Source organism: Dermacentor albipictus, chromosome 2 (assembly GCF_038994185.2).
Source record: "Dermacentor albipictus isolate Rhodes 1998 colony chromosome 2, USDA_Dalb.pri_finalv2, whole genome shotgun sequence".
NCBI lineage: Eukaryota > Metazoa > Arthropoda > Arachnida > Ixodida > Ixodidae > Dermacentor > Dermacentor albipictus.
Genome location: NC_091822.1, coordinates 112,969,487 through 112,995,774, shown reverse-complemented (window position 1 = coordinate 112,995,774; position 26,288 = coordinate 112,969,487). Strand labels below are relative to the sequence as shown.

At 45.9% G+C, this 26,288-nt stretch overlaps 2 protein-coding genes across 2 annotated transcripts in view; both read left to right on the top strand.

Annotated features, from left to right (window-relative positions):
* LOC139055519 (nose resistant to fluoxetine protein 6-like) overlaps positions 1-21,805 on the top strand; it is a 32,656-nt gene extending 10,851 nt beyond the window's left edge. Inside the window, exons 3-10 of the mRNA XM_070533021.1 lie at positions 4,850-5,283; positions 6,484-6,692; positions 7,571-7,682; positions 9,090-9,174; positions 15,045-15,136; positions 17,351-17,530; positions 17,924-18,017; positions 21,698-21,805. Of these exons, the coding sequence (XP_070389122.1) occupies positions 4,920-5,283; positions 6,484-6,692; positions 7,571-7,682; positions 9,090-9,174; positions 15,045-15,136; positions 17,351-17,530; positions 17,924-18,017; positions 21,698-21,746 (1,185 nt within the window). The 5' untranslated portion in view covers positions 4,850-4,919 and the 3' untranslated portion in view covers positions 21,747-21,805. The remainder of the gene's footprint in view (positions 1-4,849; positions 5,284-6,483; positions 6,693-7,570; positions 7,683-9,089; positions 9,175-15,044; positions 15,137-17,350; positions 17,531-17,923; positions 18,018-21,697) is intronic.
* Positions 21,806-24,514: 2,709 nt separating this feature from the next.
* The window catches only part of LOC139055518 (uncharacterized), a 32,613-nt gene continuing 30,839 nt past the window's right edge, over positions 24,515-26,288 (top strand). The window contains exon 1 of the mRNA XM_070533020.1: positions 24,515-24,596. The gene's annotated coding sequence lies outside the window, so the exon portion shown is untranslated. The remainder of the gene's footprint in view (positions 24,597-26,288) is intronic.

Sequence of the window (26,288 nt, the reverse complement as noted above, 5' to 3'; positions counted from 1 at the left end):
TTGCTTGAAAAACGAATAACATTGCCTACACTGAGCGGCTTGTCGTATCTAATTGGCTGACAAGAGGCGAGGAGAACGCTCAAGTGGAGAGGGACTCGATGGGGCCGAGCCACTGCACTGAAAGTCGATAATCGGATGAAGAGGGTGGTGCCGGCGTCTACGATTGTTCGGCTTTGCCTTACTTAGCTTGCGGTGGCTGGTCGAAAATCACGCCGGCATGCAACGGAAGCTCAAAAATGACGCTAAAATGGGCCCTCAGCAAAGAAGAGTTGGCAGAATGACGGGGTAAACGTGCCGAAAGTGCTCAAAAACGTGACACGACCACGGAAGAAGTTTTATTATAGGCAAATACACCCATGCTCTCCGGCAGGTTCGAGTAGCCAGCGTCTGAGCGATCGGTGGCAGCCATCTTCTATTCCTTTCGGAACGGGGCAGCCTGCGGATATTCCGAAGAAAATTGAGTTTTGTTCGGCATAATAATGTCTCTTTATCGCGTACACGTCACTTTGACGCGGTGAGTTCTTGCGGTTTTGTGACGTCGCGTGACAGGCAGGTGAAGTAGGTGCAGCCTGAAAGCTTTTAACCAATAGCCGAGGGCTAATGGCGAAAAGGATTCGAATCGGAAAGAACTGTTTTTCTTCTTTCTGTCAAATCATTCATAATCAGTGTGTACACATCATATCAGATGGGGAGGTATCGCGGTTTTCGTGACGTCGCGTGACAGGCAGGTGAAGTAGGCATGGTCGAAAAAAGTTTTTGACCAATATTGGGGGGCTGATAGCAGAATTGGAATAGAATAGTTTAGAATAGTTTTACGTTATAGCGCCCGAGGGCCGCAGAATTGTAGGTTGCAGCTTTATTAACTGCCTACGCAATAAGTGCACAAATGTGCGGTGTTATGATCGGCCAGCCGGGGTAGTGACCTTCTATCCTCTCCTGTGCCACTGCAACGAATCGCTTCGTGAAGCTAAGAATGCGTGCCCCTCGGGCCGGCCTGCGGTGCCAGCATGGCGAGACAGATTTGATGGACCCAGTATTGTTTGTTGATTCGCTGTCGCCTTCACGGAACAATGGCAGCAAGAAAGCTCCTGGAAAAGGGTGTTCTAGAAGGCGTTCCCCCACGGACTCCGGTAACCGCCACGGTCGTTTGATTGATGTTCCAGTTAAATGCGGGGTCATTCCAGGAACCAAGACGCGCGACCGTGAGTCAAGCGTGGCAATCATCGTCTACGAAGCTCCCTCCCTTTCTGTGTGTTCCATGAAAAAAGGTGCTGGATTGATTGAACGAACCCTCGCCCTGAACGGGGGTCCTTCGATGAATTTCGACGCTCCGAATGGAAGAAGGGGGGAAGTTGCCTTCTCTGGGTTAAGGATCTGGGGAGGACAGAGCGGGTATAAGCCAACCTTTTCGGCTCCTCGGTGTGCTTAAGTCGTGCTAGACTGACGAGACGTAAGGTTCTCCACTCTTCAGGTAGATATTGCAAACAAATCCACTACTCGAGCTCGTTCTCCATGAAAACAAGTTCCTCCCTTCAACGACGTCCTTAGCCTGGATGAGCCGGACGATGGTATGGGCCCGGTATACCTTTTTACATGCCCGACCCCACTATTGCAGCGGGCTAATAATTTAGTTGTTTAAGTGGTCGGCGAAGTACTCGCCGTAGCGGAAAGTTTCATGTGCGGTGTGCTAGTGCAGTGCGCTCACGCTATGAGCAGGCCTTGCTCACCATACCGTCTGGCGATGTGGCTCTTGGGTCCCGCTTCCGTTCAGTCAGAGCTATCCTAATATAGGATATCCTAAATGACTATTTAAATAGCAATTATAGAGGAAACATTGCAATTCGGCAATTATAGATCCCTAGGCATACTATTAACTCAACAAAAGCTTCTTCTCTAAACAAAATTGTCTTGGGTGCCAGAGGCTTCAGTACTTTGGTACTGTGGGTGGCTCGGTATGGCAGCACTGAACGAAATATGAAGTAGTGCATGAGTCACGTCGATCTCTATCTTCTCCATTGCGAGTGCAGACCAACAGTAGCGCTAGCTTTCGCTGGCAAGGGCTTCATCGCGGCCTTCTCTTTTTCTCTTTCTATTTTTACAGGGAAGCTACATACCTATACCCTCCAAGGAAATTTCTTGCCGTTGTAGTAAGTAAGAAACTTCCCATATGTGGGCTGATCCCGAAGATAGTGCAATGCCGGGCCGACTCGCAGCGGAGGTGAAGCAGGCGTTAAGCACTCCCCATACGTGGGCCGATCCCGAAGAAGTGTGCAAAACCGGCCCGAACCGCCGCGGAGTTGAAGCCGGCGTTAAGCACTCTCCATACGTGGGCCGATACCTAAGGTAGTGCAATGCTGGGCCGACCCGCGGTGGAGGTGAAGCCGACGTTAAGCATTCCTCACACGTGGGCCGATCCCGAAGAAGGGTGCAAACCCGGCCCGAACCGCCCGTGAGGTGTAGCCGGCGTTAAGCACTCCCATACGTGGGCTGATCCCGAAGCTAGAGCAATGCCGGCCCGACCCGCAGCGGAGGTGCAGATCGCCATCAAGGGGCCCACATACACAGCGTCGCTGGTCATCCGTCTTCACAGAGTAGAAGGGCAACGAGGTTTTTTTTTTTTTGCATGGTGAAGCCAGAAATCGACGCGTAGCGTGCTTCATTCCTTTCGCAACCTCTTGGCGGTACCGCAGCTCGTATAATAGCGTCTGCCAATAGCAGCAAATAAAGAAAGGCTTTATAGATCCGAATGAAGAGAATTCGTAATTGTCATGGCATTGGCGCCCGCGAAGCTGGAAAGCAGGTGGCGTTTTCTAACAGGGTGGTGAGATCAGCGCCGCTGACACGCTGTTTAATTTTCCTGTGGGTTCAGGGGAGTCGACAGCCAAAATTACATGCCGTAGTACCCACGACAAATTTTGTGAAGTTGTTGTTGGACAACATGCGACTGACGGCTTCAGTTTCCCAAATGCAACATTGCCTCTAAAATCGCCAATTAAAATATTATCAAGATAATTTTGTTACTTGGTAGTTTCCTCGGTGCCACATCTGTATTAGCTGCCAAACCTTACAGTCTGACAGCAGATGTGCAAATGTGCTTAGTACAAGTTATCAGTGAGGCACCCTGTGTTATTTGGTGCAGAAAAAGAAACAGCGGGTATAGCTGTTGCATTAGCGATCTCTAGGAACGAAAGCGGAAGGGGGGGGGGGGGAGGAAAGGAAGGGCAAGCGCGGTATCGAAGGTGGCTTTGCTGGTGCTGCAACACGTCCTCCGTCTCCTCCCCGACATTTTCGACATCCTCACCGTCCTGACTCCAACAGGGGGAGTGGGGTTGGGGGTCTGACAGAAGACCTGTGGGTACCAGGCGCCAGACGGCCTAGCTACACCGCTGCCAATGCTCCAGCACTCCGGTTAACATAACAGAGCATTCTGCTCGATGAAGTAGAGCCAGTCTTCTGTGTAAAAAAGATCTGTGCGTCATAACAAAAGAAAACAAAAAGTGTAGCAGGCATGCTGTACGCATTCATTTCTATATTCCGAGCATTCTCTAACGTTACTGTTTTGTTGATATGATTTATCAAATGCAACTATTCAGCTTTTATTGTTTCCTCTCTCACTGAAGGAGTAAATATGAAATAAAGACATGGTGAAAACCTACGCCAAGCAATGACCTTGCTTATGCTAAGCATGCACCTGCATGGTCCTGTAGCGCCCACCGACGCCACAATGCGGGCACGCTCTGGTCAGTTGATGGTCAGCTGATGTTCTTTAATAAGCGCAATTATTCAGCTTTTTCTTGTTTGCTCTGTCGATCAGGGAGTAAATATGAAAAGAAAACGACGTGGTGAAAACGTAGGCGAAATAATGACCTTTTTTATGCTAAGCATAGACATATTGCTGCAATGCCCGCCGGTGCCACAACGCGAGCACGGTTTGGTAGTTGCTCTCAGCCTGCGCCTTGGTGCTTGGGGTAAAAGAGAAAAATGTAGTTGGCAGCGCGTGCTCGAAGCGCAAGCTCGGCATGCGCAGCCTTGTGGAAACCCGCTACGTTGGTCGCAGCAGCCGCCTCTCCGCCTACCACCTTCTGTCGAAATAACAGCAGTGACGACGGCAGGGCTCATGGGCCGGCGTCACCACTTCTCACAGTCTTTCCGTTGAAAAGGATCCGAGAGAGAGAGAGAGAGAGAGAGAGAGAGAGAGATCTTGCAGCATCATTCAGCCCGGTTCTGCTAGTATTGCTGTGGTTCTGTTAGTTATATATGCTGCCTTGTAGGCAAATCGACAAACCGGCTGTCACGCTTATTGCGATGCGTCGCCACCACTCCCACCTGTAACAGCCCCAACTGTTCAGTCCACGCAGACTGCATGAAATAGACTTAGCCATTTTGTATCGCCGTGTGATTTGTTCGAGTACGCAGCATGCCATAGTTTGAGGGCTTCCTTTTTCACGCCATTCAATTTCATATGTTTGTTGGCCTCATCGTAAAAAAAAGAAACGTCCCCGCGCTTTCAGTTCCCCGTAATATTTAGGTAGCAATAGGGTATCTGAGAATTGCGATCCATTCTTTGCGATACCATTCTATGAGTGTCTATGGGAGTTGTGTTCTTTTGCACCTCTGTGAGGCATAAGTCGATAAGGAACCCTGTTGCCAGCAAAACTAAACTTAGAAAATATCTTTGCCGAGAACACGGAATTGGTTCTAGAGCGCGTTCATTTAGTTAAACCGCCGGTGCTTTAGGATGACTCTCAGCATATCAAAGATCGAAAAAGTTTTGCGAACCTTTTGCGTTGTTTAGATTTCAGGGAGCGGGTTTTGTTAACTTTTAGTGCCCGCCTCTGTTTTCTTCCAGGATCTCATTGCGGCAAAGCTAAACATCGCAGGTGCTACTGATTGCCATCCTCTCCAAGCCATTTAGGGCCATGGTGTTTCAAAAGTCAGCAAGGAGAGACGCTCGCAAATCACAGGTGGCGCTGTGGGTGCTGGTGTCGTCGTGTGTGATGCTGCCACTCTTAACCCATACTTCGCGAGCTCAAGATGCGAAGGTCGCTACTGGCCAGAGTGAATCGACAGGAGTGACTTCGAGGAGCCCGAATAACACTGTGGGCGAAATTGAGGAGATCGACTACGCGCAAGTTGCTCGAGACGTGGTGGCCGCGGGCCTTTCCAAAGTGCCGCCATCTTTGATACGAAAACTTCTAGAAGCCGACGTGCGGCCCGAGTGCAGCACGGCGCTGCTGCGGACCATGCGAGCCTTCCAGAACCTCGAGCCATGGGCTCTGAGACGTGAGTACAGCTTTGTTTGTTTCTGAGTGTGTATAAAAACCTGCGATCCTCTTCCAAAGGCTTCCAAAAAAATCACCACGTGCAACCCCCCCCCCCCCATCACCTCCCACTCTCCTATAACATCAAGAGGAAGCTTTTGACACTGCATAACACTAGGAACGCCTTTGCGGGCTGCGTGACAGTGCCCGCAGAAACAGTTTGTGTGTACGTGCGTGTGTGTCTAGCTTTTCTTTTATCTTTTTTTATTCCTCTTTCTAACCTATCACATCCCCTTGCATCTCCGCCAGTACAGGGTAGCCAACCGGAGATAATCTCTGGTTAACCTCCCTGTCTTTCCTCTGCCTTTCTCTCTCTCTCTTTCTCGCTCTTTTAAATTGGTTGTTCCTATCAAAATACATGTAAAAGGACAATTTGTTTTTCTCGGCAACCACTGAACCGAATTTGACGAGATTTCTTGCATTTGAAATAAAATAATAAAATCTAGTTACTGCTGGTTTCGAAATTTTAATTGAGTTAGTGAATTTTTAATAAATATTGGCATTTTCGGACAGTGAAGCTATCAAATTTACAACTGTGCAACTCAGCAATGAAAAATGATATCACAATTCCGTGAATTGCACCTAATAGGACATCTAAAGCGGACAAAATTGATTTGTCGCACATGAATCTAAAAAAGTTTTGTAACATGTAGATACAGCTTTCGCAGAACCATCGTGCACAACGTAACAATTCACGTAAGGCATAAGATGACCTATCCAATTTGTCCGCTTTGAATTACCTAATGGGTTCCGTTTATAGAACCGCGATAACTGCTCTTGATGCAGAGCTATTAATTTATAAACCTCATGCTTCTATTTTTTTGACAAAATTCAGGTCCAAAATCGAAAATCCGCTTGCAACAGTCCCTAGAATTTAGCTTTCTCTTTCAAATTCAAGAAAATTAGTTAAAATCGGTCCAAGGGGTATCTGGGAAAAACGTTTTTGCGTTTTACATGCATTTCAATAGGCCGCGTCGTAGTTAGGCTCGAGCTAAAGCTTACTCTTAATACAAGTTTGTTATTAGCGGCGCGGTAACACTAAAGACTGCTGTAAACACTGTTTATATGTGGTTGTAATATGATCCAGAGCCAGTTAAAGCGTTATCCAGTATTGGAAATTCCTGTTCAGAGGATATATTGTGCCAACCGCTGTGTATCGCAGTATTGGACGCGAGCGGAAGGTTCCCCGCGGGAATCTTCGACGCTGTGCAAGTCGACATGGGAGCGTTCGACGAGTGTCTCGATACCTTTGTGCGCGACGGGTATGGAAACGTGTTGTCCCGGGGCCAGTACTGCAACTTACTTGTTTACATTAAAGATACGACAGCAATGGAAGTGCCCAACTCCATCACCGATGCCTTTCACCCGAAGGTAAGATAAATCTAATATTATGTTCGCATTATGCCTAAGGTACATGGGATAAGAAACATAAATCTACTGACTTTAACACAAAAGTAAACTAGCAGCACACTTTCTCGAAAGGTGACTTCATCGTAGAGTAATATTGTTCCCCAGCACGAAGTACTGTCACTCTTGTAGATGTATTTTTTTCTTCTCTGCTGCTTTGTTCAAGTAGGTTGCTGCATTGCCATACCACAGCTTTCTTATCAAACAGTAATTTCGCACACATGGTTTGAGAAACGTGGTGCCATAAACAGTAGTGTCAGCTGTAATGTAAGGGCCAAATTGCACTCCGTATGATTGTACGTCGGAGCAGTAATCACCTAAAGTGTTTCTTCCTTTCGTGTTATACTGGCGTTCTAAGAAGACTTGCTTCGCGGTGTTTACAATCCTCGTGAATAGGACACATTTTACTCCAATGGAGATATGAACAATGCTCGCAAGGAGCACTCGTACCTTAGACAAGGTTCCTAATTCATCAGAAAGTCTTGAGTGTGAATTATTCTTTCAGAGCTGCACTTTCGTTCAATTGATAATTTCTGGCTACCAATGTCGGCGACATTCAAGAAACGCAAGGACAAACATCTCTTTTCTCGAAGTCTATTCCAATCTACAAATTGAAAGTTTTTTTTCGTTTGTAGAGTGTTGCTTAGCAAGAATATACACTTGAAATTCAAATCACAACGTTATCACTACCGAGTTCACACGTGCCTGTAAGGATTCAGGTGGCGGGGTTCCCTTATTGCCCGCTTGTCTACTTAGCTTGTCTTTGTCATTGTCTGTTATGTGTTCCGTGCTCCAAGCATTCATGGTATGCTTGTTCTTACTTCCGTCGTTGCTTTCTTTAGCTCCGCTATTTCAGTGAATACATTGCTACTCCAGGAGACCCCATTGCTCGCCTGGGAGTATGCTTTATCGATGACTGTAACCAACGTGACCTACATGTTTTGGCTAACTCAGGTAAGCCAGAACAAAGTTGTTATTCACTATTTGAATGAAAATGCCAGTGACGTACTGACTAACTAATTGCTCGCCACAAAGTACGATATATAGATAAATGAATAGTCATGACTTAGAGGTTATGGCTCACTGAGGTACTCCAAGGAACCAGGAAAAAAGTGTTTTTAATTGGCATGTTATTGAGCACCCCAGTAATCTTGTAGCTCAGCGAAAGCATCGTGTAATTTTTGAGGGAATGCAACCTACTATGTGTCGATTGCACTAATAAGGCGTGGGTAGCGATCTGCAGAGACAAAAACAAGGCGCCGCAGGGTTTTTATGCTTACGCTACAGGCTAGCGCGTCTGTCTAACGTAAGCGCAGATTGCTATACTGACAAAAATAGTCGCAGTTTCGCCCCAACGGCGAATAATTGATTTCGATATCAGATCAGTAGACAGCTATACGAAATAAGCATGGTGGTTCATTGGGCCGCATAAACTTGTAAACATCGCTTACTAACTAAATTGACAAGCGTGATGTAATGCGTGCAAGGAAAGATGAACACACTTCCCTCGATGACCGCGGAAACTCGCTGTCAAAATGCTGCAGTGGCGAAGTGCGGCAGCAGCAGCGAACGAATGGACATTCGTGCTGCCTGCAGGCTACTATGCAGTCGGCACGATTTCTCTAGAGGTATTGGTTCTGTTTAAAATCTTCGTCCAAGTTAGCTTGGGCACTCTGTATATGCATACAAGCACCAGGTGCGGATGTTGCCGCTCATTGGACCCGTGTCTCCAAGGGAAGCGCGAGAAAGTAGCTCGGCTACACACAAGTCTTACGTCGGACGCCTCTATGTAGTGGCAGTATGGTGTGTCACTGCTTTGCTTCACTGCTAAACGCATTACGTTGGCATTCATCGCGAGATGTGTTCATCCGCTGTTCTTTAATGAGAAATGGCCAAAGGCTCTTACCGAAAGTGGGTCACCCACAAATGCGGAGTATTCCCGCGGCCTTGGCGCAAGAAGTTTACGAAGGCCTACCCGTTTTTCTGGCTACAAATGATAAAAAAAAGCGCAGCACATGTGAGTTCCGTCCCATGTGATAGTTGCGAGCGTTGTTTTTTTTCTTATTGTTGCTGCGCAATTCTGTATAGAATAGAGTCGGCGGCCGGCACTTCTGCAGCAGTGGCATAGACACGTATACTGCGGCTCTATATACGTGAGTTCATTCGAACAATGTGGTACTTCCGCGGAACGGAAGTTGGCGGGTGACCTCCAGAATAGTTTTTGCTGTAAAAACATTGAATCTTTGCAGAATGCACTTGCTGATGTGACACATCGTATGCTCGCGTTTGCCGGCAGTTGGCATGAAATCATATTCATATCTATTATAAGTAATTTACTTGCTGCGTTGATCTTCTTTCCAGTGAGCCTTCCTTACGTCCGTCTTGAAATGTCCAACTGCGTGACAGCAGAACCGAAGCCCTGGAGCAGTATTCAAATAGGAATTCTGTAAGTTGGTTGAAAGACTTGCAGCTTTTTCCAAACTTAACATCACACTTCTTAGTAAACGCGTTGTTGTCCTTATGAGCGACTAGCGATTGGCTAGCATTGGTTATTTGTGCAAGCGAAGGCGTTTAGGTATTACATGGTCTTGAATGCGCCTGAGTTATTTTTTGCAGCATGCTGTGGACCGCATATTGTCAACAAGTGTTTGTAGATATTTTTTTGCGCACGAATAATAAAGGTGAATTTGAAGTGGTGAGTAAGATTCCAGCCTAGCGGAGAAATCAGGTCGATTAGTTACTGAGAAAGTGACAAGTTTGTACGTAGTAAATTTCAGTGGCGAAAAATGCAATCCCTTTCCCCAACCGCCATCGCTTTATTATGGGACTGTTATGGAAATACCAGCGTATTGGCCAACAAACGAACAGGCTCAACAATAAATCCGAGTCGAGGTCATCTTTAACCCGACGGAGGTTTACTATTAAATGTAACGAAAGAATAGAACACATTATTCGATTGATGAAAGTGTTCTAAACCCCGATAATCGAATGCACCTGAACACGATAAATTAGTGCCTAAATTTGGAAACGGTTTCCTGCGTAATAGCGGTGTAATTAGGAGGTAAGCTTCCTTCATCGTTTTAGATGCGCGATGCTAATCTCTAATCCCCCGCCACAACGGAAACAAAGATGAGGTCGTCCACGCGGCTGCGGCGGCCGTGGCCGCCAGAAATTCAGCGCATGCGCAGGCTGTCTCGCCTCCGATCCTTCGCAGCCTCATGCTTTCAGTGTAGCAACCTCCTCTACTTTCCTCTTCGCGCGCTCTTCTTTTCTACTACACTCCACGTTCGCTTATAAGTTTCACTGTGCTCGTTCGCCCTGTTACGCCGCCGAGGCGCAACGCCGTCGCTCAAAGCATGAACGGCCACCTAAGGCTGCGTTCACACTTGATCTCGGGGCAGGCGGAAGCGGCAAGATCTTGACAAAATCCGCCGCCTAGTCGGCCAAACGGGCGGAAAACCAGGCGACGAGCCTGATTCGTCTCGGACCGATTTTTTTCGCCATGGCAGAGCGGAAAGCCGTTTCGCTACACAGGAAGCTGCATGACATAAAAATTGTAACAGCGCAAACACATGCAACCACAAAGTACGAAGGACGAGACACAGCAAGACACGAGACACAACGGAAGCTGCCCTAACATCTAAACATCTGGTCGTAAAATTTTACATCTTCCGTTGTTCATTGACGACATTTAGGGAAAACAACTAGCTAAAGGTATCAAAAGTATGCATTCTTCCTCTTCCGTGGCAGACGAAAGCGATTATTTCGCGTATTCGCGGAAAATAATAGCTCTTAATAAGTTATGGGTCAATGAAATAACATACCGTTGAAATGGTGCAATGGACAGAGCCACCACGCGGACAAACTTACGCAGACTTGATGGATGTGGTCGGCAGTGGTTTTCATTGCAGTGGCGAAACAAATGTGGTCATCTTGGACACGCGGGGAAAAGATTTTCCTCCCGCTTGCCCGATTTTCCTCCCGCTTGCCCGATTTTCTTCCCGCTTGAGAGATAGCAAAGAGAGGAAAGGCAGAGAGGTCAGCCAGACGATCGTGCAGTCTGCCACCCTACGCTGGGGAAGGGAACGGCGGAACAGAAACAGGAAATCGTGATAGAGGGAACACTGTACGTGAATGCAGCAAAGCACCTTGAAATCAGTCACGTCCAAGCAAGTGCTCCGCCGATACGTTAGATTGCCGTCATTCTGCTGTCTGAAGCTAATCTTCGTACTTCCCCATAGCTGATGATGCACGATGAAGTCACCTGTGAGGACGAATGAGTCGGTGGTTTTCAGCAGTACGTTGCAGTACCTGGCAGTATATTGGTAAAGCAAACCCCAGCCTTTTTGACTTCATTACGAATAGAATGCTGCGGGTGAGCCATGATGCTTATTCAAGACTTCCCAAGTGGGAACCTAGCTTAAGAGCTATACCTTAAAGCTACGCGTTCTCATACCTTCGAGGTTTTTAGCGCACGAAAAGGGACGAGAGACAAAGGCAAGACGCGGACAATAGCAACACGCCCTAACCTACGCTATTTACCGTTGCATTCTCAAGCGTGGGTTAAAACAAGATCTCTTTGCGGATCTTGTCCGCAACGAACCACGCACAGTCCCCGAGGCCGCTATTTTGTATCGATGCCTTATGCCTTATTCTATGCTATTCTTGTCATCCACCACACACGGTCGCCTGATCCTGTTGGTGACGTGGGCACACCGTCGCTCTTACCACTGGGCAAGCGCGAAAAGCCTGAAAAGCATAGAATCTGAAAAGGCATCGCTACAAAGTACCGGTCCAAATCAGAAGCAGCAGCCATCGAAGAGATGCTAGAGCAAGGGAGCCGTAATGAAACCTTGCGGTGAATTGCATCTCCGCCACGGGTTTTTTCTGAAGGCCTGGGAAACAACCAGGAAACTATGTGAGCCTGTCATGTCAGTGATCAGAGAAAAGCTAAGCAGGTTAGTTACTTCAGGCTCTAAGGGCACTGTCTGTTATCGGTGTTGTCGGGCGTGAAACGAGGCTTGTCCTGCCGAAACCACAGTGCGAGCCATTAACGTCTCCACGCGTCCCAACGTACTTTGATGGGCTGAGACCAACCACTGTGCAGAGTAGTACACCGGTTGCGACGTCTGCTGCCTATCGGTCAACTGCACACAGTGCACCCCGTCTTGTGGAACCAACGGTCACCTCTAAGCCTACAGCACGCAGCGCACCTCGACTAGAGTAGGGTCAAGGTGCCGCCGGAAAAGTGACATCTGTCGCAACCACGAGCACAGGCCTCTATGTTTCCACTGCGGTGAGGTGGGTGTGTATTGCCAAGCTGGTCTAAGAGGTTTTTCCTTAGACGCACTGTGCTCCCGAAATTGTGAATGGCCGACCGAGATTGAGGAGTTCTTGCCCACGTATACCCTAGTCTCGTTAGTCCTCGCGAAGCCAATCGCGTTCACCGTCACTTAAGCATTACTGAACGCCCAGACTACATGCATCTTCAAGACTGCTTAGGCGTCGTTCACAGGGCTCACACGAGCCAAATGCAAGTGAGCAACCTATAGAGGTGAGCTCGCTGGCAACCGGAGTTGCGAAGATTCTGCAAGACGTTTGCACTGTGGCTACTAGATTTTTGCGGTAAAGAGATGCGACGACCAAAAGATTACGTAATGTTTGAGGTTGATAACTGATGGATGTGAGCTGATTGCCTTAGTCGGCGCCTGCACTTTTTATTCGGTTATAAGCTACGAAATGACAACAAAACTCAAGACAGTTTGAAGCGGTGGACTGAGCACAGATACGCACGGGCAAGCGGTCACATTGCGCCTCTCGGCAGATGCACTATAAGAGTTGAGATACGAAGCTTCACTTACATATTAGAGTTTATTGTACTGACAAATTGTCCTGAAGAACTTATACTAGGGATACATTTTCTGCAAGAGAGCGGCACCATCATTAACTTACGCAAGTCTCATGTATCATTCTCGGCGAATCAGGCTATAGCTCTTGAAGAATAGGAGCATTGGCGTCTTACTGCATCGCGTTTCGTCGATGATAACGCGATAGTGTAATGTTTCTTGTGGAAAATGAGAAATTGCACGACAGAGCTGATAGAGCGGATGACCACAGAGGGCTATTCTTCAGGAATACCATTTTCGTGACTCGGGTTCTGGTTTGCTTACGTAATGGGCGTGCAGATGTCCTACTTACAAGCTGCGCACTCGAATTGCAACACATCGCACAAGCACCAACTATTTCTTATCTTCACGAGTCACGTGCAGAGACCGAACTATACAGGCTAATGTTATCTTCAGTGGCTGTGGCAGATGCGCACCACGTCTACGCAGCGATTGCAGTCAACCTTAGACTTCCGGCGACCCAAAAGAAATGGATATACGACATGATAATTAATTTTTTTCTGACTTCTCTCATTTCTCAATGAAGCGGGACACACCGATTACAAGGATGCAATTATAACATGAAGCCACGAGACCATTATTCCAGCATTCGTGTTGAGTGCCACCAAAACAGAGCGAGTGTCAATTTTTAATTTTAATTATGGGGTTTTACGTGCCAAAACCACTTTCTGATTATGAGGCACGCCGTAGTGTAGGACTCTGGGGTTCTTTAACCTGCACCTAAATCTAAGTACACGGGTGTTTTCGCATTTCGCCCCCATCGAAATGCAGCCGCCATGACCGGGATTTGATGTGCGTAAAACATGCGTAAACGTACCGAAACTATTTAGCAACACACGAAGAGTGTGTCGCAGTGATTTGGGCAGTAAAGAAATTTGACGCTACCTCTACGGCGGATCATTCAAACCAGTCAACGACCACCATTCGCTTTGCTTGCTTGCAAAGATCGAATCGCCCTGCAGACGACTGGCAAGATGGAGCCTCATCCTGCGCAATTATGACATTATAGTTGATTGCATACAGATTCGGAAGGAAGCACTGCGATGTCGACTGGTTGTCACAAACACCAGTAGGTACAATGCCTTCAGAAGGAGACTACGTTTCTTGAGAATGCTGATGCGCTCAGAATGCCGAAACGCCACGGAAACGCCCAGAATTGTTGTCGCGTGAAAAGCAGCTAGAATATTTCCACGTCTAAGCTCCGTGTTTATTTCCGGAAGGCTGTCATCGTCCTACCTCCGAGGATGTGTGCTCTACAAGAGAAACTGTAGTCACACCGAGACAAAGGTTTTAGTTGTGGCTCATTCAGCTTTACGGCAAGAAATTTTGCAGGCATGTCATAAGCCCACATATGACACCTGGCTGAGGGGCGCACATTCTTCATAATTTATCTGAAGGACTACTCGCCTTAGTTCCTAGTTTCAGTGCAGCACTACGTGATGACTTGTTAATTCCAGAGGAGCTAAAAAACATCCGCGAAACCAGCAGGTCTTCTCAAGCCAGTAAATCAACCAAAGGCTTCATTTCAACAATTTTAAATGGCCCTTCTTGGTTTATTCCTGGCATTATGTTAGGGGAAAAGGTGAATTCTATAACTACTGACTATTTCAAGCGATACGTAGAAACCTTGCGCACTGCTTAATGTGACGACCATGAAAGTTGCAATAATCTTCGCCGACAGTATATTTCTCGGGCCTGACGCTCTTGCCACTATTACTACTGATGGTGGAACAGCATTCACTACTGATCTAATTAAATATTTGATGAAAGTACTGCTACTTATAGGAAGACTACGGCATACCATCGCCAAACAAAGGGCTTACCTGAACGCTTCAGTAGAAATCTGGCTGACATGTTTTCTAAACATGTCGATGTTGGGCAGATGACGAACGCTATTTCGCCCCCATCATCTTTGCGTGTAAGACGGTTGTCCAAGTACCAACCAGAGTTATGCCATTTTAACATGTATTTGGTCGAACAGTGACTAACACATTAGATAATTTCTTGTCGTCGGACGAAGATAGCAACAATCCATGGGACCTAGATACCTTCAAGCAAAGAGCCGAGGATGCACGCCAGATGGCAAGGTGCCGAATAGGCCACCAACAGCAGTTTCAGATCCCGCAACCTCCTGTTTAGCAGCACAAAACCATAGCCGCATGGGTGCACTTGAAGTGTTCTGCTATTGTGTACACACTTTTTCAAATCTTCTCAATAATGAAGCATGTACAAATATCGTGTTTCTACATCTGGTCCACCCAGAAGGGTTCAATGTTCCTTATTGTACATGGCCGCATCATAAAAATATAGGAAAACTATATTTGTCAAAAAGAAATTCAGGTGCTATATGCTAGAACCATTAAACAGTGACAAAGTATATCCTAAAACATACGTGACCTTATATTTGCAGTATATTTGCAGCGGTCATACTTTTTGCTGTTATTACCGGAACGCTTCTTGACCACCTCGTGGAAGAACAATCTGAGTGGAGAAAAGAGCTTGGTGAGTGCAGTGAATAATTTTCCGTTCTATGCTTTTTCGATGGTGACAAGTGCACGCATTTGCTAATTTGCTAGGAAACATAAGTAGGAATTTCAAAAAATTTTGGAAGAGTAATGACATAATATGCATGGCTCGCATTAACACCAGATCACTATATTTATTGGAATGACCTTTATAAAGAAAATCTAGCGATTCATACTACATATCAGGCTCAGGAACATAGAAAAAGATGAATATGAACAAAAATAAACCCCAGCCACGTCAGCTAGTATTCTTCGAAGAAGTGGAGATTCTACACACGACACATCATAATGCAATGTGAGCTAAATGGTAATGTTACTCCAATGAACTTTGCAACTATTAATGGCATGAGGCGTGGCGTAGCAAGAAGCTTTCTTTCGGGAGATGTCCTGACTTTTTGCTTGGTTTCGCGCGTCATTGATGAACATGGGGAGAAGGGGTGGTTGGAGAGGGGATGCAGTTCACGTGAAAAATTTGCGTGGTGTTTGGACGTTGGGACATTGCCTCTGGATAAGCGTCTGGTATAACTACTGCTAAATTTTAGTATCACTGTCGCGCTGAATAATAAAGAAGCAACATGAACACCAATGCAGTATGCTTCAAAGTTTGGGCACACTTTTCTGTAAACTGGCGCTTTATAAGCACATGATTTGTCCTAAGCTGATATTACTTCGTTACCAGTTAGCGTCCACTGCGCAGATCGGGTGCGTGATGAAGGTAGATAATTAAAAGATCATTTGACGTACAGTGTGAGATAGCTGACATTGCAAACGCCGCTAGTCTTCGTGCAAGTAATGCGAGCATCTTTAATTTGTCCAGCTGATAATAAATAACTTCGCTCAAGCCAGACGGGACCTAAGTGCAAAAACCATCCCCTGATGTCTGTTTAAGTTTGTTATATATGCCCACGTATCTTTAGGCCAACATTTCTTGGTGCATTGCATTGAAGGCTGCGCACCTCTGTGCGTGTGGGTGCTCTGGCATGACGCGTCCACAGATACGGGCGAGACTGCGGGAGGTGATCACAGAAAAATTTTACCAGCACAAGCTACACTTAAAAGTATCTTTATAAAAGCACCGCTTAGGCGCATTTGCACGAGAAGCAATGGCGCCATATTTTATACGCGTCAATGTACATAGAAAGAAGTGCACATTTTTGCTCTTGTTATAAGACTGTTATCGATTGTTTCCACTTGCTTGCAAAATTTTACATGCTCGTCCGGGTTCTTCCGCTCTTTGTTTTGTATTTCCCCTGCTTTATTCGTGAAGCTATAGGCACGTTCTCGTGCTGTGTCGAGGAGCTGCGGCCGCCACTTAGATACCGTCATCTTAAAATAATGGTTTTACGTGAGAAACGCAACAGTACAAATATCTTTCAAAGTGCATTACGCGCTATAAAATAGGCAAAGGTAAAGTGACGATTAACGAGTAAATCATCCCCTCTTTGAGTAGAGCAACATAATTTATTCGAAAAAACGCGCAAATTTTAGTTTTGTTTTGATGACAAACTGTAGCGGCTCTACAAATATTTTATTCGCAAGTTTTACCTTCTTTTAAAGTTGAAAAGGTTGTATAACAAATTCCTAATATATAATAGATTTCATTTGCTACCGGTATACGAGATTCGTATTTAGGAATAAATACTTATTTATTCCGCTTTTTTCGTCCGAGGCGATGTTACCAGGTAAACTGATTTTCTTGAGCTGAATGAGTCGGCCAGTAACTAAGCATTGTGTGGCGCTCTGAACAGGCCTACTTCTATAATACCCGGTGCCTACAAGCGTACGAATAGTGTGTGCGTGTGTGTGTGTGCGCGCACCCGTATGTGTGTGTGCGTGTTTGTGTGTGTGTCATGCATACACGTCTATCTAATGTGTCTACCTATTGGTCTACATGTATATATCTATGTCTGCCAGTGTGTCTGCCTACCGATAATGTCAACTCGTTCGCATCATCATTCTAGCAAATGCACTCACAAACCGAATACGGAAGTCACGTTCCCGGGTCCGTAGTCGGAGAAACATTTTTGAGCAGAATTGTGCTGTACGAGCAAACTCCAGACAATCCTTATGCTGGACGTACTATCTGCGAATGCGTCTAGACCATGGAAAACAGGCACTTATCTCAAGGAAATACTTCGTGAATTGGGCATTTTGAGACATACACTAAGAATGACGTGGTACTGCGTTCCAGGTGTCGTGTTCCAAGTCGTCGTGGCCTTCTCAGCAAAATCCAACATGCGCATCTTGCTTAATGTAGACGACAAAGATCAAGTTCACCAGCAGTCTCTGCAATTCTTCCACGGCCTTCGACTTTTCTGCCTTGTGCACGTTGTGGTCGGACATCTCTTCATGATTTCTTCGGACAGCTTTTGTAAGTGTGTTTCGCATGTTTGTGACTTAGTACTCAGTATTGTATTGCCTTTGCCGGATATTCTCTCATAGTAACAAGAGTAACCATGTGAGGAAAATTTGTCTTGATGATGAGGGTATAGCAATACTTAAAAAAGATATTTTTTTTACATTTTCTTCACCACTTCCATATTTTATAGCATTCAGGCGCCTGCATAAATTACGTGGTAGGAGACTGAATGATCCTCTAGCCCTCCTTGATAGGAGACAACAATACGTTGTTGAAAGCATCTTTGTCTGTTACTTCCGTGGGCATAACGAATACGTGCCGAAGAATATTGGCTTTATTAGTACGTTTAGTGTATAAAAGTGCCACGATTGCTTTCTGAATCTTGTTGTAATCATGCTCTTGCAGCAGGAAGGCTGAACATGTTCATTGCCACATCAGAGTGGCGAGCAATGATCATAGCCACATCATTCAACACCATTGACACATTCTTATTTATGAGGTAAGCAATGTTGTTCTACTCGCCGATTGTCCCCATTCACACTAAGATGTAGTGTTTACCCGTACACATCTCTTTCGTTACTGCTTCTTGGTGGTGAATTCGGTCTGCGGCAATACAATTAATTCGACAGACCAACCTTTCATGCGCACAGCTCCTTAATATTTGGTTACATGGTATGAACAAAAAGGCAATTCAGCTGCAAAAGTAAATTTATCGTCATTTAAATACACCTCCACAGTAGAAGAAACCGTCAAGTGGCAAATGCTGTCTCGCCTGTGGCTAAGGTTCACTGAAAAATAAATGTAATATAAGGAAACATGCTAATCGCAGCTTACACGCCGAATCGAAAAGACGGTGATGCGTAGAAAGAATACTAGAGGCGTTCCACATCTCATATAACTGTAAGAGCTGCAGTGGACGGACATCCATCACTTGCGGTTAAAGAGAAAAAAAATGTCTAAATAAGACGTAAGCGCCTTCTACGATGCAGTTTCTCAGTGTATAAACGAGTTCCTTCTAGGCCCGTTCACCCAGCTTTGGTAAATCTTTCTCATGATGGTCTAATCGCTGTCAATCTGCTGTTACCGTGACCTATTCGTACCACTGGCTCGGCACATATTCACAACCTTTATTTACCCTGAGTATATAATGAGCCCCGGTCCGGTGTGGCGTCTGACTAAAGGTTGCGCGCTACATGGGTTCTGACTTCACTGACATGATTTATCGCACATGTGCATGTTATCGAGCGATTCAATTCCGCGGAAACTTCAGCATGGTGTCTTACGGTAATAGTAGGAGCAGTTTCAATTTTCAACTGCTTGCGGGTGTTAGACGACGCGATAACGTAGATAGCCTCATGTCATTCTGCAGAGACCAGCAAAAATGCTATCCCAGTTCTCAAAGGTGCGGCGTCGTTTTGCACACAATCTTCCAGTGTAATCAACGGGCCAAGGCATGTGAAAGCAGGTGAAATGGTAACTGCATGCAAAGGTCCGCTGTTTTCTTGAACAGACATTGAAAAGCAGAGCCCAACCGGGGGGTGCCGTTGTAGCAGTAGCACCTAAGCAAGCAATACGGGAACGAGGAAACTGAAAGGCGATAAAGATCGAAGCAGAGGGTTGGTGATGGTGCGATCTGTCCATGTTCGCGACAGCGACCATGTGCAACCTGTTTCTGACAACGAGGTAGTGCCATATTTTGCAATTTCTTTGTATGTCGCCCCTTATTTTGCAGATAATCTACCATGCATTCACTCTTTTTATATGGGCTTCGGGGTGGCAGTTGATTAGCAGCAGTAACCGGTTCAAGAGTGCCAATGTCGGGTGGTTGGGACGTGCCAATTTCTTCTTCAGAAAAATTAAGACTCGGTTCCTCTTTCTGAACGTCAAATACAACGACTTTTGCGAACCGTTATACAAATGCGACTGCAAAACATGCTGCGAGCATTCACCATCTCTTTATTCGGTACGACGGCCAGAAATATCACTGCATATTTGCACAAAGCTTTTTGCTCATTTAGCATTGTCAGAATGCATTTTCAATTACAATGCCTACCACCTGCAAATCGGAAGCTCCTGTATAAATGTCGCATTGACGTACTATTACCAAAGCAAGTGCACAGAACCCACCACTGTGGTGGTCGAGGGCGCGATGCTTAAAACAAGTCAAGCAACTATCAGTGGAGCGAACGACAAGGCAATGTTTCTTTAACTACGTACCGACACACTTTCAGATCAAAGTAGGGTGCGGGACAAGGGCTTCTTTGTTTCGTAGATATTCAACTTCATGTACGCTACACAGAATTTAATTCTTAGCTCAATATGCACATGGTCATGGTCCTCAGCCTTTCCACCTTCTGTATGGAAGGATGTCATGCCGATATCAAGAAATGTTTTGCAAACGAAAACATTATAGAAAGCGTTGCATACACCTGTGAGACCCACAGAGCTCAACTTGAGCTGCCACATTGGCTCGCCCTACTAATGAAGATGCAGTAGCAAGATTTACTTTTCGCTATTTATTTTCTTTATTGATGCTGGCGTTGATGCTGGCGTTGGTTTCAAGAAAACCACTTCAACGGCAATGCCGCTGTAGCTGTACAGGCAACAAAAATGAAAAAAATACGAAAGGACGCGGCGTAAAGTTTGGGTCCGCACCCGGCTTCTGTGCTCGATGGTAGAGGTTCGATTCACACATTGGTCACTGATAATCTTTTGTTTTTACTGAGAAGATGCGACGGCAGATTCTACCTGCCTACCTATCTAGCACAAAGAATGCTTCGCAATGATAGAAAGAAAAACTCCCCATCCCGGCGCTGCGAAAGTGGATGTCCAGCGATGCTCTTGAAAACCACCACTACAACTGCTGAGCGGTGCTCAATGATTGATGGCTTTAGACTAGGTAGGAATGGGATTAATGATAATTTTGACAGAACGCCGCCGTCCATAGAGGTGTTGAAACAAGATTGCAGTTAGTTTCTTGGCTACTTGTTCTATATACGAAAGACTAGGGACGGCACATCTCAGTTCGCAAGCTGGCGTCGCCATGGGAACTTGCGCCACAGTAATCTTTACCGGGGAACGTGTGCGGGGAGCACTACGTGCTTTGCATTGCTATCACGAGCAACTTATCATCAATTATGTGGTACGGATGCTTCTCTAGATCTTGGTCTTTCCTGAAGCGTATGCTGTTCTGCATGTTGTATTCATGATTCCAAATATTGTATGCATTGTTCACTTGACTTTGTTGAGTGTTTGTAGCCTCTTCTTATGGGGGATGAGATGACTTGACAAGAACTTTAGCTGAGTCCTAACGAACTAAGATCAATGGGAGCCGAAGGCTCCCCAAGATCAAGTCGGTGGCTCCGCCCACGATGGGACCGGGAGACGAAGTCCTGCCGGAATGTCATCCTGCCGAAGTCCTGCCGGAATGTCGTCGTTTTTCCTTGCTTATGGACATATGAGCCACTGATGATGATAGTTTTCGTTATGGGGCTCAGTCGTCCACATCTCCGCATTGTTAGAGGTGTTCTGAAAAGTTTGCCGCTGTGGCCATGATTTATTTAGGACGGCCAGCCTTAGTGCAGCAGGATCTCGGGATCGGCCGACAGCGCGGCCATTGTCGTCGAGGATAGCTGTCTTAGAGGCCGTAGTCATTGCGGAGGCTAAAGCGATGGAAGCTTCTTTGCCCTCTTTCGGTTGTATGCTGCGTATGGTGCTGGTGGTTGTAGTGGTATCGTTTGGCCCCGCGACCGCAGCTATGGCTATATGCCGTAGGTTGCGAGTTCTCAGCTTAGTCTGTGTAAGCCACATGTGTAGCCCACTCGGAACACTTGTTGAGTTGTCTCGCGCGGTCGGCGCGCCGTTCTGAATTGTAGGCAGGGTGCCTATTGCGTGAGATGGGAGGGGTGAGGAGCGCGTCTTGGAGGTTCGGGGACATAGAGACCTTGGCTCCTGTCTGCATAAGGTATTGTATGTTCACGGTGCGGAGAATATGCCGCCTGGTCTCTGTGAGAGCCGCTCGTTGTGTGGAATGCGCGGAGCCTCAATTAACTCATCAGTGGTGTTATGTAGGCCCTAATAAGTCAGCTCTTGATTCTCCGTCGATTGAGGGAGGTGAAGTGCCTGCTTGTATGCCTCTATTATAGCCCAACGGACTGTACGTTTCTCGTGTCTTTATAGGCATTTTTACACTCTACGCCCGGACTACGGATGTGCGTCAATTCTGTGACATGATGGCGACGGCACGGACGCGCTTCAAGTGACGTTGTAATTGATATCGCAATAAACCAATAACAGAAAAAAGCCAGAAATAAGAAATATGTATTCAGATCAAGCCCACATTTCGGAACCTATATGAAAGGAGGCTTTCGTGAAGTGGGTAATTAGGTGGTATAGATTTGTCCATTTCATCCCTGCGTGCATGGCGTAAAGAAAACTTGCGCACAAATGTGCTCTCGCACACCTGTGCCATAAGCAAAGTGACAACTCTTATATTACTTGTAGTTCTTCATTATTTCTTGCTCATTTTAAATCTAGTTATGGTACACCTGCTGCAACAGATGGCGGTGGGGCATACTGACGTTCATGCAGACCCAGTCCAAGCGTTCGTTTTTGAAACGATATGTTCATTGTTGCAAACAAAAAGTACCCGACAAAATATGCCTCAATGTCTCCGACGAGTCGAAAGCCTTCGATACATGAAGGGATTTTAGAAAGTCTGCGAGAGACTCCGTCTCGGGAAGCTTGCATATTTCCCGTACGTTTGTTTATGTCACTGAAAATGTGCTTACGTATGCATCAAGATCAGCGATCGTGGCGAGATGCTTAAAGCATCGGACTGCTGCACTGGGATTTGATGCCAGCGCTGGTAACCTAATTCAATTTTAAGTACACAAGCATTATACGCTCGATTGCGCGAAAATCCTACGTCATCGGCGGCGTGAACGAGTGATGATACCAGAAATGGCCGACTGCTCAATCAGTAAAAATTGACTCGCCATCCAAGTTCTGTAAACGCGAATATCCAGTGAAGCAGTTGAAAACCACCATTACATGTGCTAAGGGGGGGATGCAGTCTTTTATTTCTTTAGAGCAATGGTAGTAATGGTACTTTAGGATAATGTTAATGACAGGAGTAATGGTAATTTTGAAAGCACGCCGCCGCTGTTCGTATCGCCGTTTCGCTTTCTCCTTGCTGCTCCTCGTATTCACGCTGCTCCTCGGCATTCCTATGGGTTGCCTATCGATAGCTGTGCTTCAACAACAATAGAATCAGTTGCTCGGCTGGTTCTCTTGTATACGCAAGGCCAATGACGTCACCCCCCATGTCCGTAGCTCCTGTCGCGGCGGCAGCTTGCGCAGCAGTATTCTTAACAGGGGAAGGGTATGCCCGGAGCACTACGTGCGGCGCATTATTATCAGAGGTGCCTTATCTTCAAATATGGGTTCCGGATGGTTTCTGTACTTGCTATTTATTCAAACTAATGCTGTTCTGTGTGAAGTATACGTGATTCCAAAGAATGTAAGCACTTTCCGTTTCGCTTTGCTGAGTGCTTGAAGCCTGCTTCACTTCCACTTGCCCACATCTTTTCTCATGGACGACGCCACAAATAATGCCGCCCAACGAGAGCCTAAAGTTTTCGCTGTAATACACGTAACAAATGTTCTGATTTACGTCAGATTTCTCAAGTATGTTGCTGTAAACAAAATAAATCATTCGCTTTGAAAATAAAACTTCGTACACATGGGTGTGGGTGGGAATCCAACCCGGGCCTCCGTTGCTCGAGATCAACACGCTTTCCCGACACCGCGGCGGCTCCATGGTTCTAAATGTGTGTCTAGTGCGTGCGTCAAAGCACATCTCATGTCGCAGCCATCTTGCTGACTAAATGCTTCGCCTCTTTCTCCAAAGGGACTGTAATGACCAGTGGTCGCGAAACGTGCCAAAAACACAGACAACAGGACGGACGTTGACCTTCGAGCTAACATTTATTTCAAAAGATTATCCATTTTATCTCTGGGCATCAGGCACATCACGCACGCATCATCGATAAAAAGATTGCAAAAAGTCAATGAGTGCACAGTAAAGGTTGTTCTCAATATTCTGTTCGTTCACTTGTGTAGTTACCTAGAAAGAAAAATCAGTTCTTTCTGATGGAAAGGCCTCAGACGGACAGCTCACGTGCTCCTCGCCTGCTTTTCTTATCAAATACGCTTCGACTATTTCGCGTTTTCTTTTTGTGTTTTCTTTCCTTAAAAAACCTGCAGGCTTCACGAACACTGTCACAATGAAACGATTCGCCTAGATCAAGCTATGGTTGACTATAATGCTTTCGCATTGCCACACGTAAGAAGTGTTAAGTGTCACTGCCAAAAACTTTAAAGTGCGACCTACTCCGCAAGACAGCAGTAGGAGAAGTTGCAGCACTCACCAAGCACGCATCCACTGTCAGAAAAGCATGGAAGAGTTCCCAACGAATTGTTCGCTTTAATAAGCAAAACAAAACACTAGGCCTCCACGTATTCCAATTAGGTGACAAAATGAGCATATCGTGTGGCAATTAATAAATCCGTTGGCTAAAACGTTGCGAAGAGATCCAGAACTTCTGGTTGCAGGTTAGCGATTCATATCGCTTATGTTATAATGATTGTCCTTATCGTACATCTACGGGTGTATATAATCAGGCGTTTCCACATAAAGCAACATGGCGCTTTTAATGTCATAATTTGTACACATCGCATATAGCAGTGTGCTTGATTATCTCCCCGACATGTTCCATAAACGTTCATTTCTCCGCTTAGCTTTAGAGAGAGGTGCTGCGTGATCGAAAGCGTGACGGCATGCCAGCAAGCAGATTTTGTCACTGAGATGCTGTTTTATAAGGAATCCGATGAATTTCTGAGTTTCTAATCGACCAGTGAGTAGACAAAGTTACGGAAGTAGAGCGACATAATTTCGGTCAAAACTAACATGTCTGAACCACTTTTCTAGCGGATTTTTGCTATGCCACACTCTAAAGAAGTACGATAGAAGCAAGCCTGCCGTGTTCATCATTGCCATTCTTAGAAGGCTCATCAGGTGAGAAAATTTTGCTATATGTGATCATGTTTAGGTGGACAAATGAAATAAGGATGGCAAAAGCAATTACCGTACTTCAATGAACCGCCTAAGACGACAGAAAGAGCCGGCACACAAACGTAAGGGTTACCGTTAAACATTGCTTGTTCCTTCAACCTTGGGAACCCCACAAATGTAGACGAGCAGATGTCATGGAAGAATAGTGGCCTGGTTAGTTCTACATTTCCTACTTTTGCGTTCTGTGAAGCTTATAGACATCGAAATTCCAGAAGAAATACTCGTAATCCTCAAAGCGCCTTACCTAATTATCTACAGTAGATTTTACGCGAAGGAATTCGGTTTAGATTCGGTTTAGAATTCGGTTTAGATTAGGTTGGTCATGTAGTGGGAAAACATGGGGATGTTTCGGCAGCCGCTCAGACGCATTCATGCCTCTGCTCCGCTGTTATATTGAAGCTGTCAAATAGCAGTAACATGTAAGACGTGTGACAATTGCAGAGCGAGTGAGTTGGAGCAAGCATCAGAACGTTAGGATAATCTACTCCCGCTTGACCACCTTTAGCGTCATGACTTATACAGCTCCTTGGAAACGATATCGAAAGTAGTTCGTAAAAAAGCTATGACTGCAAAATATTTGGTGCACACTTATGCTTGCCAGTGTACTTTCTAGGGTTTTCGGGTCTAGCAACATTTAACAAAAAAATGAAAAGTTGAAAATCACACGTCTGTAGTTATGTTAGTGACCACTGCTATAGGCATATTAAAAGTCACAAGCTTTTGCGGCACCTGCAGAACAGTCACAGAATAGGCTAGAGGAAAGCCTTCATATGAACTCCATTTTTGTCACCACGCGCTACAGGTTCTTCGCAGCGAAGTCTTTTCGTGTCGGTTTAACGAGAACGACCTCAACTATCTGCCCGTCGCCAACTGCGAGCTGCAGCTTGGGCTGCTTTCTCCACGGCAGTCTGCCGAGCCCGACATCACCTCGCTGTAGCCACGTGCGTAGCTCTATGATTCGTTTCGTCACCAAGAGTGTGTTCTTTGCGAGGAGATGCCGTAACTTGTGCCGATGAGCAAACACAGGTATCGAGATTACGTGGGACACTTGTCACAACCATTGACCGTGGCACGGTACGTTGTTGTTTTTGTTGTTGTTGATGATGATGATTATAATGATGACGGTGATTATGGTTTATTGGCATTGCCTTGAAAACTGGGGAGTGACAAATGGTCACCTAGCCTGCTTGAGCTAACCAGCTACATGTAGCATGCAACTGATATATGCAACTTCTGCACGTCGGGACACCAGTTGAAATATAGCGGAAGTGCACTGCAAGGTTTGTAGCTATCGACGCTACACAACGCGCATGTCACATCGCGTGTCAAATGCCACCATTCGATGGCATTGACGATGTTGATGATATGGCGTTCCATTTGAAACGGAATAGTGAGGAACCGTAACCTAACCTGCTTTACTTAATCAGGTATGCCATATATATTTATCAATAAAGCAATATTTATATATCTCCATAATGTTCCTTTTTTTCCTGAACTCTTCAATATCTACCTTGTACTGCTACTTATGCAACTGGTACATGGTGTTCCACCTCGTGTGGTAATATGCAAATGAATGCAAAGGGCGCACATTGAACATAGCAAGTGGCACTAAGGTATCGATTGGGCCTGTTGGTA